Source organism: Gavialis gangeticus, unplaced genomic scaffold (assembly GCF_001723915.1).
Source record: "Gavialis gangeticus isolate Ggan-Ray unplaced genomic scaffold, GavGan_comp1, whole genome shotgun sequence".
Classification (NCBI taxonomy): Eukaryota; Metazoa; Chordata; order Crocodylia; family Gavialidae; genus Gavialis; species Gavialis gangeticus.
The window spans coordinates 5222401-5236626 of record NW_017729005.1 but is presented as its reverse complement, the minus strand read 5'-3'; the positions used below and the strand labels follow the sequence as shown (position 1 = coordinate 5236626).

At 39.6% G+C, this 14226-nt stretch overlaps 1 protein-coding gene and 1 long non-coding RNA gene across 3 annotated transcripts in view; both read left to right on the top strand.

The window, feature by feature from the left end:
• OSBPL3 (oxysterol binding protein like 3) overlaps positions 1-8872 on the top strand; it is a 162452-nt gene extending 153580 nt beyond the window's left edge. For both annotated transcript variants that reach the window (XM_019508603.1, XM_019508602.1), the window contains 5 exons: positions 2280-2424; positions 4535-4679; positions 5413-5539; positions 6235-6357; positions 7062-8872. In XM_019508603.1, coding sequence (XP_019364148.1) covers positions 2280-2424; positions 4535-4679; positions 5413-5539; positions 6235-6357; positions 7062-7158 — 637 coding nt within the window. In that variant the 3' untranslated portion in view covers positions 7159-8872. The remainder of the gene's footprint in view (positions 1-2279; positions 2425-4534; positions 4680-5412; positions 5540-6234; positions 6358-7061) is intronic.
• A 3492-nt stretch (positions 8873-12364) lies between these two features.
• LOC109291562 lies at positions 12365-13730 on the top strand. Its single transcript, XR_002095886.1, has 2 exons — positions 12365-12927; positions 12984-13730. It is a non-coding gene; the product is annotated as an uncharacterized LOC109291562 (long non-coding RNA).
• Positions 13731-14226: the final 496 nt, after the last annotated feature.

Here is a 14226-nt window from a genome sequence, read left to right as displayed (position 1 = left end):
CCCATGCTCCCCTCCCCAGCCCGGCAATCAACTGCGGTGGGACACTAGGTGCCCCCCAGACCCAGGAGAGCACCAGTCACTGAGCGGGGGGGGGGCGGGGTTTGGGGAACCCCCAGCACACTCCGTGGCAGACCTGGAAGTGGACCGGAAGTGCTTTAGGTCTGCTTCTGGGTCTGCTACTGAGTGCACTGGGGCCCCACCATCACAGCATTCATGAGCCACCTAGTACCTTGAGGTATGTAGAAAAAATATTTAATCTTACTGAATCTCTCTGAATCGATTGAGAGGGTTCCGATTTGATTCAGAGACATTAAAGGGTCTCCTGATTCAGTTCAGATTCAGAGATTCAGCCACTGAATTTGGCCAAATCTCTGCCAAATTGAATCAGCAACCGAAGCTTCACACAGCCCTAGTGGGTAGCCATGTTAGTCTGAAGACTGGCAGAAAGTAGGGCAGGGTGATATCTTAGAGACTAACTGGTTCAGAGAGGCACAAACTTTTGTAACCAACAGACTACTTCATCAGAGTCTGTTTTATCTGTTCCCATTTAAACTTGCCCTTGCAGTACAAAGTCCTTAAAGTAAGGAGTTGATTTTTAATGTACATTGAAGTACGCCTGTATGATATGTGAATAAAATGCAATCCAAAAATTCCAGCCCTGAAATTATTCTTTGTTCCTTGTTATTTGAATTTATGGGAAGAATGAATATATAACATACAGTTTGCCTGGTTTTGTTTGCTCGTGCCAAACAGGAACAATGAAGTGCTTTATGGGAGTTGGTCTTTCTCTATTTCTTTTTATGCTGTGTAAGATATTGCTGTCACCACAAGTCCACTTTATCCTTTTCTGCTGAGGAAGGAGCTATGCCTGTCAATATCCAAAAACTACTGACTCAACAGAGCATAGGAATCAGACCTACAAAAATTAATCTTAAATCCAGGACAGAAGGTGTGAGAGATATTCAAAGGTGTGAGAGATACTAGGTAGTCAGTGGAGAAGACTAAAGTAAAAAGGAAGGAACAGGTTGGCTTCCTTCTCCCTACCACGGTGTCCCTGATGAGTGTCACCACTTCCCTCAGTTTCTTTAGAAGCAACATAGTCACTCTTGTATTGGAAGTGTAGTGGAACACTTGAGAAGTGGGCAAATCCATCTGTGAGATTCTTACTAGGAAAAATATTGATAGGAGGTAGACTCCTGCCCTCTCTCCATCATCATGACAATGCCTGTTTCACCATTCCTCTATATATCATCTCCATGTATTATTATTTTCTTTCCTTTGTTTTCTATTCTAATTGTCATTTGCAAGGCAATGTGTAAGGACTAAAAGGTATTCACATGTCACCGTAAGTGTTCATGATGTGTTCATCTTGTCACTGGGGACATCATTCATAGGTTGGGGTCCAGATTACAATGGAGGATGGTCTTTGGGCCATGTATGGTCTGAAGGTGATGGTTTATATCCCTACAACAAGGTTTTTATGAAGAGCTGGCTATAAGAGCACTGTAAAAGTGGATGTTTAACAGAACAGAAGGGAAAAATTAACATAAGTTTTAGAATGTAAAATTCATTCTTATTGAAGAAGCTATGTGAAATGAAAGAATAATAGAATACTCATCTACTTTCCCATATTGTCTTCATTTTCCTTTTTTTAAGAATAATTAAAAGGTAAATGTATGTGATACATATTTTTAATTTTTTTAATCTATTTTCCTTTCACTTTAGCAAAAGTGTGTAATTGTCTCTTTAAGTAGCCAGTTAATAGGCCAATCTTCTTGCACTGTAACCTGGACCATGTGCACTTTTTTTGCTTAAACGGTTTGGTTTTTCAAAGCTCACTGAAATCAGATAGAAAGATGCCATGAACATCAGTGGGTTCTACATCCAAGTCCCTCCATGTTATGAATTGTGAACACTTTTTGCATTTTGTGAAACATATTTTTAGCACCCTTTCCCTCAATTAATTATAGTATATCACAGTTACTACTTCTGTAAACTTCAGTTAATTTCTTCAGCTCATCCTAAGTAACTGAATCTAATGCTCCATTTGCACCAGAAGTGCAAAGTGTTTTGTAGGATACAGAAGTTATAAGATATAGGGCTAGCTACATGTCTAGGGAGAGGGAGGCAAAGGGAGAAAAAAAGATGAATTCATCCAGAAAGTTCTGTTTTTGAATTTTTACTCAACAGGTTCCTCAATCCATCATTTGTGCTGAATTAGTTTGTATATTTTTTTTTTTTTTAAGAATTGGCATCTAATTTGCCTCTCTTTTTCCAAGTTTTAGAGATCATTTTGTGTGGAACAAGGTGACATCCTGCATCCATAACATCTTGAGTGGGCAAAGATGGATTGAACACTATGGAGAGATCATCATCAAAAATCTGAATGATGACATTTGTCATTGCAAACTGACTTTCATGAAGGTGACCTTTTAACCACATCAATGTTAATAATACCCTTTCTGTTTGAACACTGTTGTGAATATGATGCTATATAATAAAGTCAAGTTCAGCTGAGTGTTCGTGCCCTTTAGACTGCTGAAGAATTGCATTTTTTCCTTTTTCTTTTACTGTAATTGCTATTGATGCTTTGGATATTGGTGACCATTAAGTGGAGAAAATACTCTACAAGAGTTGTTCCATTTGGGAGAGCAGGAAATAAGCTGCAGCTTTTTTTAAGGAGACTCCTTCAGAGAAACAGAAAAGAATGCAGCGATTGGGGAAAGGATGTCAACATGGGAACCATGTGGCTGTTTACACAGCAAAAAATGATTCAAGTGGCCTCTAGCACTGGCTCGCTCTGTGCCCCCAGCTAAACCACTATGATCTTGTCAAGTTGCCCTCTGTTAGCAGCTGTAGTGCTGGTCCTTGCAATCGGGATGCTTAACCACACTGAAGTGAGCAGCTAGCATTCTCCTGTCTTATGTATATGCAGCATAGCTTAGTTGAGCTTTTCGGCTTGCGTGTCAGTCGAAAGCATCAGACACAAAGCCAATCCAACTTACAGTTAAATCAGTAGTAGACTTAATCGCTACTTGGTCCCAAATGGCAACTAAACACCCAAATGACATACCAGTATACTTCAATCAATTGCACTGAAATCCCAAAGGAAAACTACATGTACAGCATACTGGGACCATAGGTTCATGGGAAAGTAGGGCTGGAAGAGACCTCATACAGTCATCTAGTCCAGCCCCTTAATCAACACAGGATTATCTCTGACTAAACCATCCCAGCCAAGTGTCTGTGATTTTCCTAGATCTTTGATGCATATTCACAACTCTTTTAAGCAAACAAAGCTTTGCTCAATCACTTCCAACTTTGATTTTCCAAGTGCCATGGGACACACCATGTGCCTGCAATAGAAGAAAAGAAACCGCTCTAAAATGCCTTTGAAATTACATGTTCTCTGTATTTGTCCCCTCTGGTATGGTTTTACTCTAAGTAGCACAGAAGTGATTTTTTTTTTTTCCCAGATACTTGTTTTTAATTATGTGATGGATTCATGATGCTTAATTCTATGGTTGGAACATGTTCTTGATATACTGAAGATCTTAAGCATTTGATATGTAAATTGGCTAAAACTGAGATCATTTATCTGAACATCTACGTTGTTTATACTGTGGAAAAGTATCAATAAATCTGTATGTCAGCATGCTCTAACACTCTGGCCTGGGTTAAGCAAATTTAATAGCTACCTGTGGTTTGCCAGCCTCTACTTCTAATGGTGTCCTTTTTTTATTAAAGCGCAAATGGAATTATCAGAATTTTTGTATAAATATTAAACAGTTTTAACAAATTCCCTCGTTAAAATTAATGGGAGTTGCATGTCCCACTACTGGATAAAATGGATCTAAGGCCACTGACAGACATTAGACAAAAGGCATGAAGGGATCTGATACACACTCTCAATAATTGCGCTTCCTGCCATGCCATATGTGCATGGCAGAAGGTGCAATTGTGGGTTCAAGTATCCAGTCCCATTATGTCATATTGCCAGATCAGAGGGAGTCTGGGATGAGGATCCTGGGCTCCCCATGCACCAGTAGTCTTCACTCCCATGGCTGGGAGACCTGTCAGTTGATTGGTGCTCCCTGCCATGGGACATACCACGCACACCTGCAGCTGAAAGCTCCAACCAACTGGCAGAGCTCCCAGACATGGGAGCATCATGTACTCCTGTAGGTGGGAGCTCCGTTACGTGATTGGGACTGCCAGGTAGGAGAGAACAATGAGCTTCCAGCTTTGTGTAATAACTTTATTGCTTATTCCTGTTTTTTATCATGTCATTTATTGAATGAATGTGTAGTCCAGTCACTACTTAAGTGTAATGGGTAACTGGTTAATCACATCTCAAGATATGATTATCAGGGGTCTAAGTAGATCAGTGTGTCATAGATCTTGCATATAGCTTTTCTTAAGTAAAACACCCTACAAGAAGTGACATTTGTTCCTACAGTAAGACACAATATCAGTTGTAAAATGATTGATACGTATGTCTTTTCAGTGATGTTTCTGTTGATTTTAATTCTAGGCAAAATATTGGAGTCCTAACGTGCATGAGATTGAAGGCAGTGTTATAAATAAAAGTGGGAAAATAGTGCATCGCTTCTTTGGAAAATGGCATGAGAGTTTATACTATGGGACCTCATCTTCACCACGTTGCATATGGAGAGCAAGTTAGTGAACAAAAAAATTGCTGCTTGCAGAATTGTAAATGTGTTTAAGAACAAAGTTACCATGTGTTCAGGTGTCTCCTCTGTTCTTTCATTACAAGTAATGTTACGTTGTATGCAAATCTGCTGTTCTGTAAAGAGTAACATTGAGAGAGGCTAATTTGTGATCAACTGAGTGATATTACATTTGTTGAAGAAATGAATTGCATGGTTTTGACCTCCTCTTCCCCACAGCACCACCACCATTTTGTCTCAGTTGTGCATTTGGGCATTTACATAAGTATTACAAAAAATACAGAGGGGCCCTTTTACTTTCTAAAGAGGTTTTCACAGGCACATTTCCTTAAACAGTAGCAATAGCACGCCACGCTCGGGTCTACAACCTGATCAGAATCAGACACATCTCCTTCCCCCAAGTAAGATGATTTGTACTCCATGCTAACAGAACAGGGGAAAGCTATGATGTAATACCCTGTCTTCAGTTTAGTTTTAGTTTTGGGGCCCTTTGAATCTCTTTAGTTGGTGTGAACTTTAGTATTTACATGGCAAAAGAGCAGAGCTTCATAATGTATTATGTTTTTTTTGCTGCAACATTTCAAATGAGTCCCATTCCCAAGACAATAGTGCATTCAGGAATAAGCAGTTGACAGGGAGAAGACTTTGTAATTTAAGTTTTTTTTTCAAAAATAACGACGATTGGGCATTCTAATATACATACGTGTCCTTTCTTTTTTAGATCCAATGCCTAAAGATTATGAGCAGTGGTATGGATTTACACAGTTTGCATTAGAATTAAACGAATTGGACCCACAAACAAGATCACTACTGCCAGCCACTGACACACGCTTTAGGCCAGACCAAAGGTAATTGTTTTTCCTATGAAATCTTGTCATATAGTAGCCTTTGTCGCTGTGTAGTAACTTAATTCCTTACTCAAGATGTCTTGCTTTTTTTTTTTTTTTTCCCTCAAAATTTCCCATGGCTGCTATCATGACAGCATGTTTGTAACTGTTGGTAATGACAGAAGCTTTAATGTTGATCTGGTGCAAATATTTTAATTGCTTGCTCAGAGCAGATCTAGTCATCACAGACCAAGACTTTCAAAAGTGATGTTGGTACCTTGTTTTTAGAGCCTTTTACAAGGTCTGGGTTTTCAGAGGATGAATGCACGGCATTCTCTGAAAATTGCACCCTCCTACCCCCACCCCCTGGTATATCTCCCTTTGGGTACTTAACAGTTGAAGCCTCAAAAGTACTTTTGAAATCTTGTTTTAAACGCTGGGAGCCAAAACATTTGTCTTGAGTGAAATTTCTACTGTAGCTACTGCTGGTGAAATTTTATAAGGAAAAATATGGACAAGCCTTTGTTACATTTTTCTTTTTTTATATGGCTTAATGAAATGTCTTCTGCAGATATTAACTCTTTGCTGTACCTGAACTACAAATTACTTTGGTGTTAAAGCTAAAAATCTAGGCCTCTGGAGTCAAACTGAGAGCATTAAAAAGACAAGGCGCAGAAGCACTGATGACTTTTGTTTTTGTCTTTGCTGTACCATAGGCTTTTAGAGGAAGGGAATACTGAAGGAGCTGAAATGCAAAAGCAGAGGATTGAGCAACTACAGAGGGAACGGCGAAAAGTTCTAGAAGAAAACAATTTGGAGCATCATCCCAGATTTTTCAGGTACTGTGACATGATGGCAGATGCTGTAATTTAGTAAAGCTGTTTTTTGTTTTGTTTTTTTGTCACAGCACTTGCTTGGTACTACTTAAGAACAGGATGTCAAGATTTCCAAAGTTTTTGTAACTTAACCATACACATTAGCTCGTAACTTAGAGTTGTAGCCAAAGGTCAGATTTTATAACTCTTATAACTTTCTCTCTTGTTGCTATTTTTTATCTGAAAACACATTACATTTTGTAAGTTTTGACTTCTTCTCAGCCCTTCATATAAGTTGAAGTGGAAAGGGTGACATTTCTGGCTCTTCTGTGCAAGCCCTCCATGCACGGACATTTCATGGAATATTGTGGGAATTCCAGAGTGCAGCAAATCTTATAGGAAGGGCTCTTCTGTTTCCTAGACTATCAGTCTGATGCTTTAGATGACCAGTTAAGTCACTTAAATCATTTGAACACATTTTGCCTAACTAAGGGCAAGAGAAATAAAATTGGGGGATACTGTTACTCCTGCACTTACAACATTAAATGTTTAACCCAAGGTTTCAGCATCCAAAGATTAAAAGGATAGGTTGGCAGATGAAGGCTGTGCCCTTCCCAGAATTCTTAGTCCAGGACCTTTTAGGTTTAACAATCATGTATGTATGAAAAAAGTTCTAGGAATTTGTGAGACCAGAGAACAGTTCAGGAAATTATTTTCATCTTTGACAGGAAATCCATAGATGACTCCTGGGTGAGTAATGGAACATACCTGGACCTTAGAAAAGACCCTGGCTTTTCCAGACTGGACAGTCCTGTCCTTTGGTGAAAAAGGACCCAAGAGGATATATGGCTGGATTGCTCTGAATAATTTATAAAGCAGTACATGTGTGTGCATGCGCACACACTCACAAGTACACATACATATACACACATGTATACATAAAGTATATCTTCTAGAATTGTGCTTAAGTTAGAATCTGACACTTTCATCATTTGATTGCTCTACTATTTGATAGTTATCATGATTGAATGTATAAAATCCCAAATTTCCTTTTTATAAGCTATTTAATGAAAATTATCAAATGGAAATGGCTGGAGGGAAAAGAGGAGCTTTAACACTACTTTTCCAATGAGTAATAATGCAAGTTCAAATTTAATGTATGCCTTATTGAATTGTGCTGAAAAAAATATTAGCATCTCCTAGCTGAACTAAGAGACATGAACAGGAACCGTGGTTACTCAAACTGTAGGTTACTCTACACCATGGTTTGCATGAGTAGACCAGTGGTCTCTCAAGCAAGCGTTCACTTCCTCAAAACAAAGAACATCAGCTGGTGCTGACTCCGTGGTAACCCATTTTTGTCTAGAGAAGATTACATAAACTTTTTTTTTTTTTCTGGTTGTTACTGGCTCATTGAAAGAGTTAGTGCTTAGTAAAATCAGTATTGTATTGGTCATTCTGCTGCCTTACATACAGAATTGTACCCTACTACATACAGTGCTATATATTCAGGAATCACTGCACCTTCCCACTAGGTATCTTCAATTTTATAGCCTCTAAAAAGGCAAAATTCCTTTCATGGTAATGCTTCAGCACTGACCAGATGATAGAAGATGTTCTCCTCTTTTCCAGTAAATAAAAAATACATAGAGCATGAAAGCTTATGCTTCCATAGCCTGACTTATTTCTATTAACTAAAAAAAATTGCAACAGGAAGACTTTTTAAAAACTTAGCTAAATAACCAATTGTTTTAAGGTAAAAGATGTTTTCTTAAATATTATTTTTGATATTTTCTACCTCTTATTATAAGCAGCATATTTAAAATCTTGTATAAAAAGTACCATCTGCCTTATAGTGAAATGTATGGAATCTTTGCTCTTCCTTTACCTGTTTGTTGTGTTCAGATAAATATTTAAGTGTCTTGCACTAAATTGTTTGGATCTCTTTCCTGTCCTCTCCATTTATATGGATAGTATTTTTTCATAAGTATAAACTGTATGCCCAGCAAATTGTAGTAGGAAAAAGATGCAAAGAAAATTGCATTTTTACATAGAGATGGAGGGTGTTGGTGTTGTTCCTCTTCCCTCCCTTCCCCTCCTCCCCCAGCCTAAACTTGCAGGAATACAATAACAATCTCTGGCACAGTTTACATTCCTGCCCAAACTAGAACACAAGCTCAGCCCATAATCTTACCAGTCTATTGTATGCAAATCCTGTGGGAGATGGATAGTAGCAGTGAAGTGTTTGCACTCTTAAGGTTCAACTTTATTGTTTGCATATAAGCTACTAAGGGATGGTTTAAGGTTAATAGCATGTATTAAAGCCCAAGGGACTTTGCCAATGCTGCCATGTATAGCCAACTTATTGGAAGTAATAAGTAGAAGATGTAAGAGCTAAGGAAACTTCAGAGGGATCAACAGCTCTGAAAAGTTTCCAATCTACTGTAGGTCCTTGCAGTTTTTAAAGAGAAATTATTCCTGCAAATACTGGATGAGTGTATTGTATGATGTATGACATTAAACAGATACCATAAAAATTTCCAGTTTAAAACAGTTCTGTGATGTCAGTTCAGATTTATTATTTAATTTTGCCTGCTAGCATCTTTGATGCTTCACTTCATCAATTTGGAGCCCAACTGCTATATTAGCAGTTTCAGTCCCTTTGCACTGTAGATCTCTCACTCTCATGGTTGCAGCATATTCCCCAAGCATAGTTCTTTTTATTTAATTTATCCTTTAAATATATAGAACATAATACCTGTTTAAAGAGCCAGCAAATTAAAATCGTGTGTTCAGCTTAATGCAAAAGATGGAAAAAAGCTGGGTTTTATGACTCAAAGGGAAAACTGATCCACTGGGCACAGTTAAACTTTGAGAGAAAGCAAAGGAATCTGGACTGTCAGATCCCCTGTTGTGGTGTTCTTGCATTATCAAACTCTGGCTCAGGAATTATTTGGTGTTTCTAGTGTCTCTACAACTTCTAATTGCCACTCACCCCAACCACAGTCTCTGGGCCTTTTTTCCCCCCTTACAAAATTTAGAAAGGATGAAAATTCTCAAGGAAAGCTTATGAAGGAAACTAAAATAGTAGCTTTTTCCTTGTTACAGTTGGTAGATGTTACCACTGCTGTCTGCTGTGACCATTATTATTGTACCATCTGTATACTGTGTAAATTTTTTCAAACCTATTATAATGCATAATTCAATATTTCCAGTAAGTTGGTGTCTGAACCTGAGATCCTAAAGACTTGGACACAAGAAGGCAAATTTAAAGATTATTCATTCCCTTGCATTACTGTAGTTATAGTGCCCCTCAATGTGAGATTTAAGAGCATTTCTAAGGTATTGTATCAAAACAACTGCATGTAAAACCATCTAGCTGTACACTTCCTAGTTTTTCAGCAGAAATATTCCTTCTAGAAGAGGGGTAGAAGTATAATGTTACACGCTATGTAAAAGTTGTGGTGAGTGCACCATAATGCATTTCCCCATAGCAAGGGGTGGATCCAGAGAGAGTGTGGCAGCACAGTCACACAACCCTTTCAGACCATGCTGTGGGAGCAGCAGCCAGGGATTTAAGTTCCTGAAGCAGGTCAAATCTCCCCCACTACCACATACTCCCTTCCCCTCCGTGTTCAGCTGTACTTCTCCTTTCACCGCCGCTGCTGTCCATGGCTGAGCCTGGAGCAGAGGGAGCTCCAGAGTCGCTCCTGCCCTGTTCCAGCCAAGCTAGATGGGGAGCCACATTGAGCCAGGGACAGCAGCAGTGCCTGGTCCTCCCTGCTGTTCCCCCATCAGCCTTGGGAGCAGGTGCAGGGACAGGGCACCTGCCTGCTGAGCCTGACTCCCCACACACTCGCTCCCTGCAGCCCTTGCTCCAGCTGGCTGAGCTAGTGGTGACTGGCCAAAGGCATACATAGAAAGGGCAGGTTTTGTGGGGAGTGGGATGGCAGGTGCTGCTGAGTATGGAGGGGACAGGATGTGGTGCTGAGAGCTGGGTGGGGGGATTCTTATGTAAGAGACTTCTTAAAAGTGTCTGGCACCTGCTCCCATGGCATGGTCTGCCTGCCCTGGTGCAGAGGTGGGTGGCTGGGAGCAGGGGAATGCAGTCACCCCTGTGGCACTGGTTGCTATTTCCACATGCCCCTTTTTTAAACCCTTGATTCACCTATGCCTGCAACACAGACACAATTGGTCAAGGATGCCTGAAAGAGTTTAATTCCTTAATATTCATGTTAATTACAAAATCATTCAGATGTGAAAGAAAAGTGTTTTAAATATTTTCTTTGTTTGTGTGTATGTTAAAAAGGACCTGATAGCATACACAAGCAAGGATACTTGTTTGTTTGGCAAGAATACCTGGTCTTCACATTTCCATCCTTACATACAGTATGGTCCTGCATGTCCTATGAGGTGTAAGCAAGGTTTCTGGCTTTGTGTTTTAACTGACAGCACTCCCTGACATTACTAGGAAAATAAACACTGGAAAGAATCAAATATATTTGTTGACACTCCACTCCACTGAAAGCTGTCTTAATCTCTTCACGAGAAGTTAAGAGTTTGACCTTTTTCTCAGTGTTAATTGGGAGGGAGCAATCTCCTGAATTGAAAAATTGCAACTGCAATGAAAATCCTCTCTCAGGTGTTTTAGGATTTTTTAATCATTTTTGAGAGAGAGATTACTTGCATAAAATAAACACTGAATTTCAGATAAATACAAATGCAAAACTAGGTGCTTGAAATATAAAATGTTCTTAATGATAGGTACAGAGTCAAGTCTGCTCCTTTTGGTTTTTGTAGATTTTTCTTTTTTCAGTTTAAAAGGTTTCACACAGCTTTCGGTCTATAATTACTTCAACCCCCATCTCCACCCCGGAATACCTGCCAAGATAACTTGCATAGTGTGTTTTTTGTTAATCTAAAGAGCACTTTGAAGCCATTATATTGTGAATGGAAGTGGGACACTGTTGTTCACTGCATTTCTGAGTTGCTTCACTTTGAAGTCTCCTTGACGTTTCAGTTACCTTGTCAGCATTAATCTGCTGTTTTAGGTGCTGCATAAATGCTTTTATGACTCAGCACCTTGCTTCCCATATACTCACTATTCACTATTATTGGTAAACAGAATCCCCTTATGGGCAATGGTTTATGACCAGATAAGATTTAAACAATTTTATATAAGCCTGTGAAATGCATTGCTTTCCAAAATGTAACCTCATCCTGTCTAATGTGATTTATACATTGCCATAAGGATAGCCTGATTATTTTGGGGGGGGGGGGCTATTAAGTTTATTATGTGGGATATTGAGTAGATTTAATGTATTCATTAATATTAAAAGTGTCTGTATTGTAGCATGTAGTATAGGCAAGGCTTATGTCCATTCCTTTGCACTTCTTATTTCAGAAGTGGAACTTGTATTGGTGTTATTGCCAATTAACTGAGGAACTGAAAGTGTCCAGGCATTGAAATATGTTGCGTCTGTTCTAGTGAAATTAGCAAGTTGATCCCTTCGTGGTCTGCTTGAGTCTCAAAAACCCACAGGGCCAGTGATGCACCGCGAAGTAACATGGTTACCGTTCTGCCTTCCAATGGGACACTGTTTTGTTTATACAAAGGGTTTGTTTTCATTCAAAATTTAAAAATATGCTGTTTCCTCCCACCTCCACCCACGTATATTTGACCATCAGCTGCAGTAGACTGCTTTTTACAAATACCAGTTACAATGATCATCACAGCCTCTATGCCTGTGAGATGAGTATAAATCATCCCCACTTTCATGAGCGACTAGTGCTGCCTTAGTCGGGGAGGGGGGGCATGTGCAAGAAGTCAACGATGTGCAGGGGAGTCCCCCTGCCGCCAATCTCACTGATTTTGGGGGGGGCGGCAACAATCACTGCAGCCACTTCTGGAAGTGGCTGTGGCCACTTCTGGGAGTGCTGCGGCGCTCCACTCCCTGGCCAGCACTTGCATGGGGGGCACCAGCACTCCCACCTGATTCCCCTGCCTAAGCAGTGAGTGCGGCCAGTCAGGGGGTGCACTGGCGCACTTGGGAGGTGCACGTGCACCCCCTACCCGTCATCACTTCCCACTTTATACATGGGAAGACTAAGGTAGAAAATTAGTGCCTTGGGCAAGGCTGTAGTAGGAATCAAGTGTCAGGGCTGGGGATGAAATAGCAGGAAACACTTCATAGAATAAGTACAGGACTGATAGCCAAGTTGTATGTCAAATTGCTGAATTGCCTTGCTTGTAACAGTGACATTGGCTGCTTAGAGAAGCTGGCTCAGCTACAGCTTAATAAACTAGAAAATTATTGTTGGAAGCTCAATTAAAATTAGTTGCAGCTGGATGGCAGCGCCCTTCATCACCACATATTTGTGAAGCTCCTACTTATGTTCATGATTTTCCCTTGAAAAGGGAATATGGAGAACTGGTGACCTCTCAGAGGTATCAGTGGCAAACTTCAACTGCTGTGATGAACATATATGTTTAAAGGGAGATTGGCAAAGAAAAGTGGCTGAAAGTTACTCTGCCTCCCTTTATTTTCAAGTTTCATAAGAACTCAGCTCTGTTTCCATTGTGGTATGAAATTGGTGCTGGGAGGCAAAAAATTAAAAAATGATTTGCCTCATGCTCACTTCACTGTAAGTACTTTATTGAATGTAGAAATGGTTGAAGCTGAACTTTTCAATGTCCTATGAGAAGCTAGTTACCTCAGAATTTTCTCATGGGCCTTGAAAAGGAAACAGAATTGTATCAATTGGACTTCATCTGCATTTGTGTTGCTTGGATGTACGACACCTTAAAGTGTTAAATCTTTTTCACTGCAACACCCTTGGTTATATAGTATATTGTTCTCTGACTGTCACCCAGCAAAAAAAAAAGCATTACCTTCAGGTTGGGTAGTAGGCCACCAATTGAACTGCGCAGAAAAATAATCCTCCAAGGACTAGATTGTTAATAAGGATAATTTTAGTTAGCTTTCTATCAGTTAAACCATCTTTCTTGAAAGAAAGAAAGAAAAGAAAAATACAGTTTTTGTACATGTATATATTTAATAAGGATAGTCTTGCTTTGAGGAGAACCAAAATACTGGAAAAGTTGGCATGTGTAAATGGACCATTAGAACAATTCCAAATAATCCAGTTTCTGGACTGGGAATCTTCCACTGTGGTTTCTGTGTAGGCCTATGACAGGGTATGCAACTTCAGGGTACAGTAAGCCTCAATATTTGCATTCTTCCATATGTGTTTAAAAAAACAAACTGCAGTGGAGTGCTTTACATACTGTACTCTAACGTGGATATGCTGTAGTGGCAAGTACAAACAATAGAGCTGTCTCACACATCTTGATACCAAAGGAATTTGCAGAAAATTAAAAAAAAAAAACCCAAACAGAAAAATGCAGTTGTCTTTCACAACCCAGTTGTGACCTTTCTGCTGCTGTCATGTCTAGAAGCCCTCCCTTATTCCTTTGTGTCTAGAATACACATTTTAGTCATTCAAAAACCTTGGTTGTAACCACCCATAAATACTATGTTTTTTTAGTAAAAACAGCCATTGTATCTCTTCTGAAACCAACCAGTTTCTAGCACCTGCTACTTCTCATCTGATGCCAAGCAGTACCTTTAGCCTTAGAGTAGTGTCAAAAGCTGTGTCTGGACCACTCCAGAATTAAGTACAGTACCAGACAAACATGAGTGGCAGAAATGCATCCTTAATTAGCATTGCTTTGTTACATGCATTCATGCAAGTGCATTTTTGTATGATCTCTTTATAGGATCGACTCTTCAGAGCAGGGACCATATGTTTCTCCTGTGTGCATTATACAGTTTCCTAAGCATGTTGTCAGTGGTTAACAAATAATTAATGAAGCCAAAGTCTGCTTCCAAT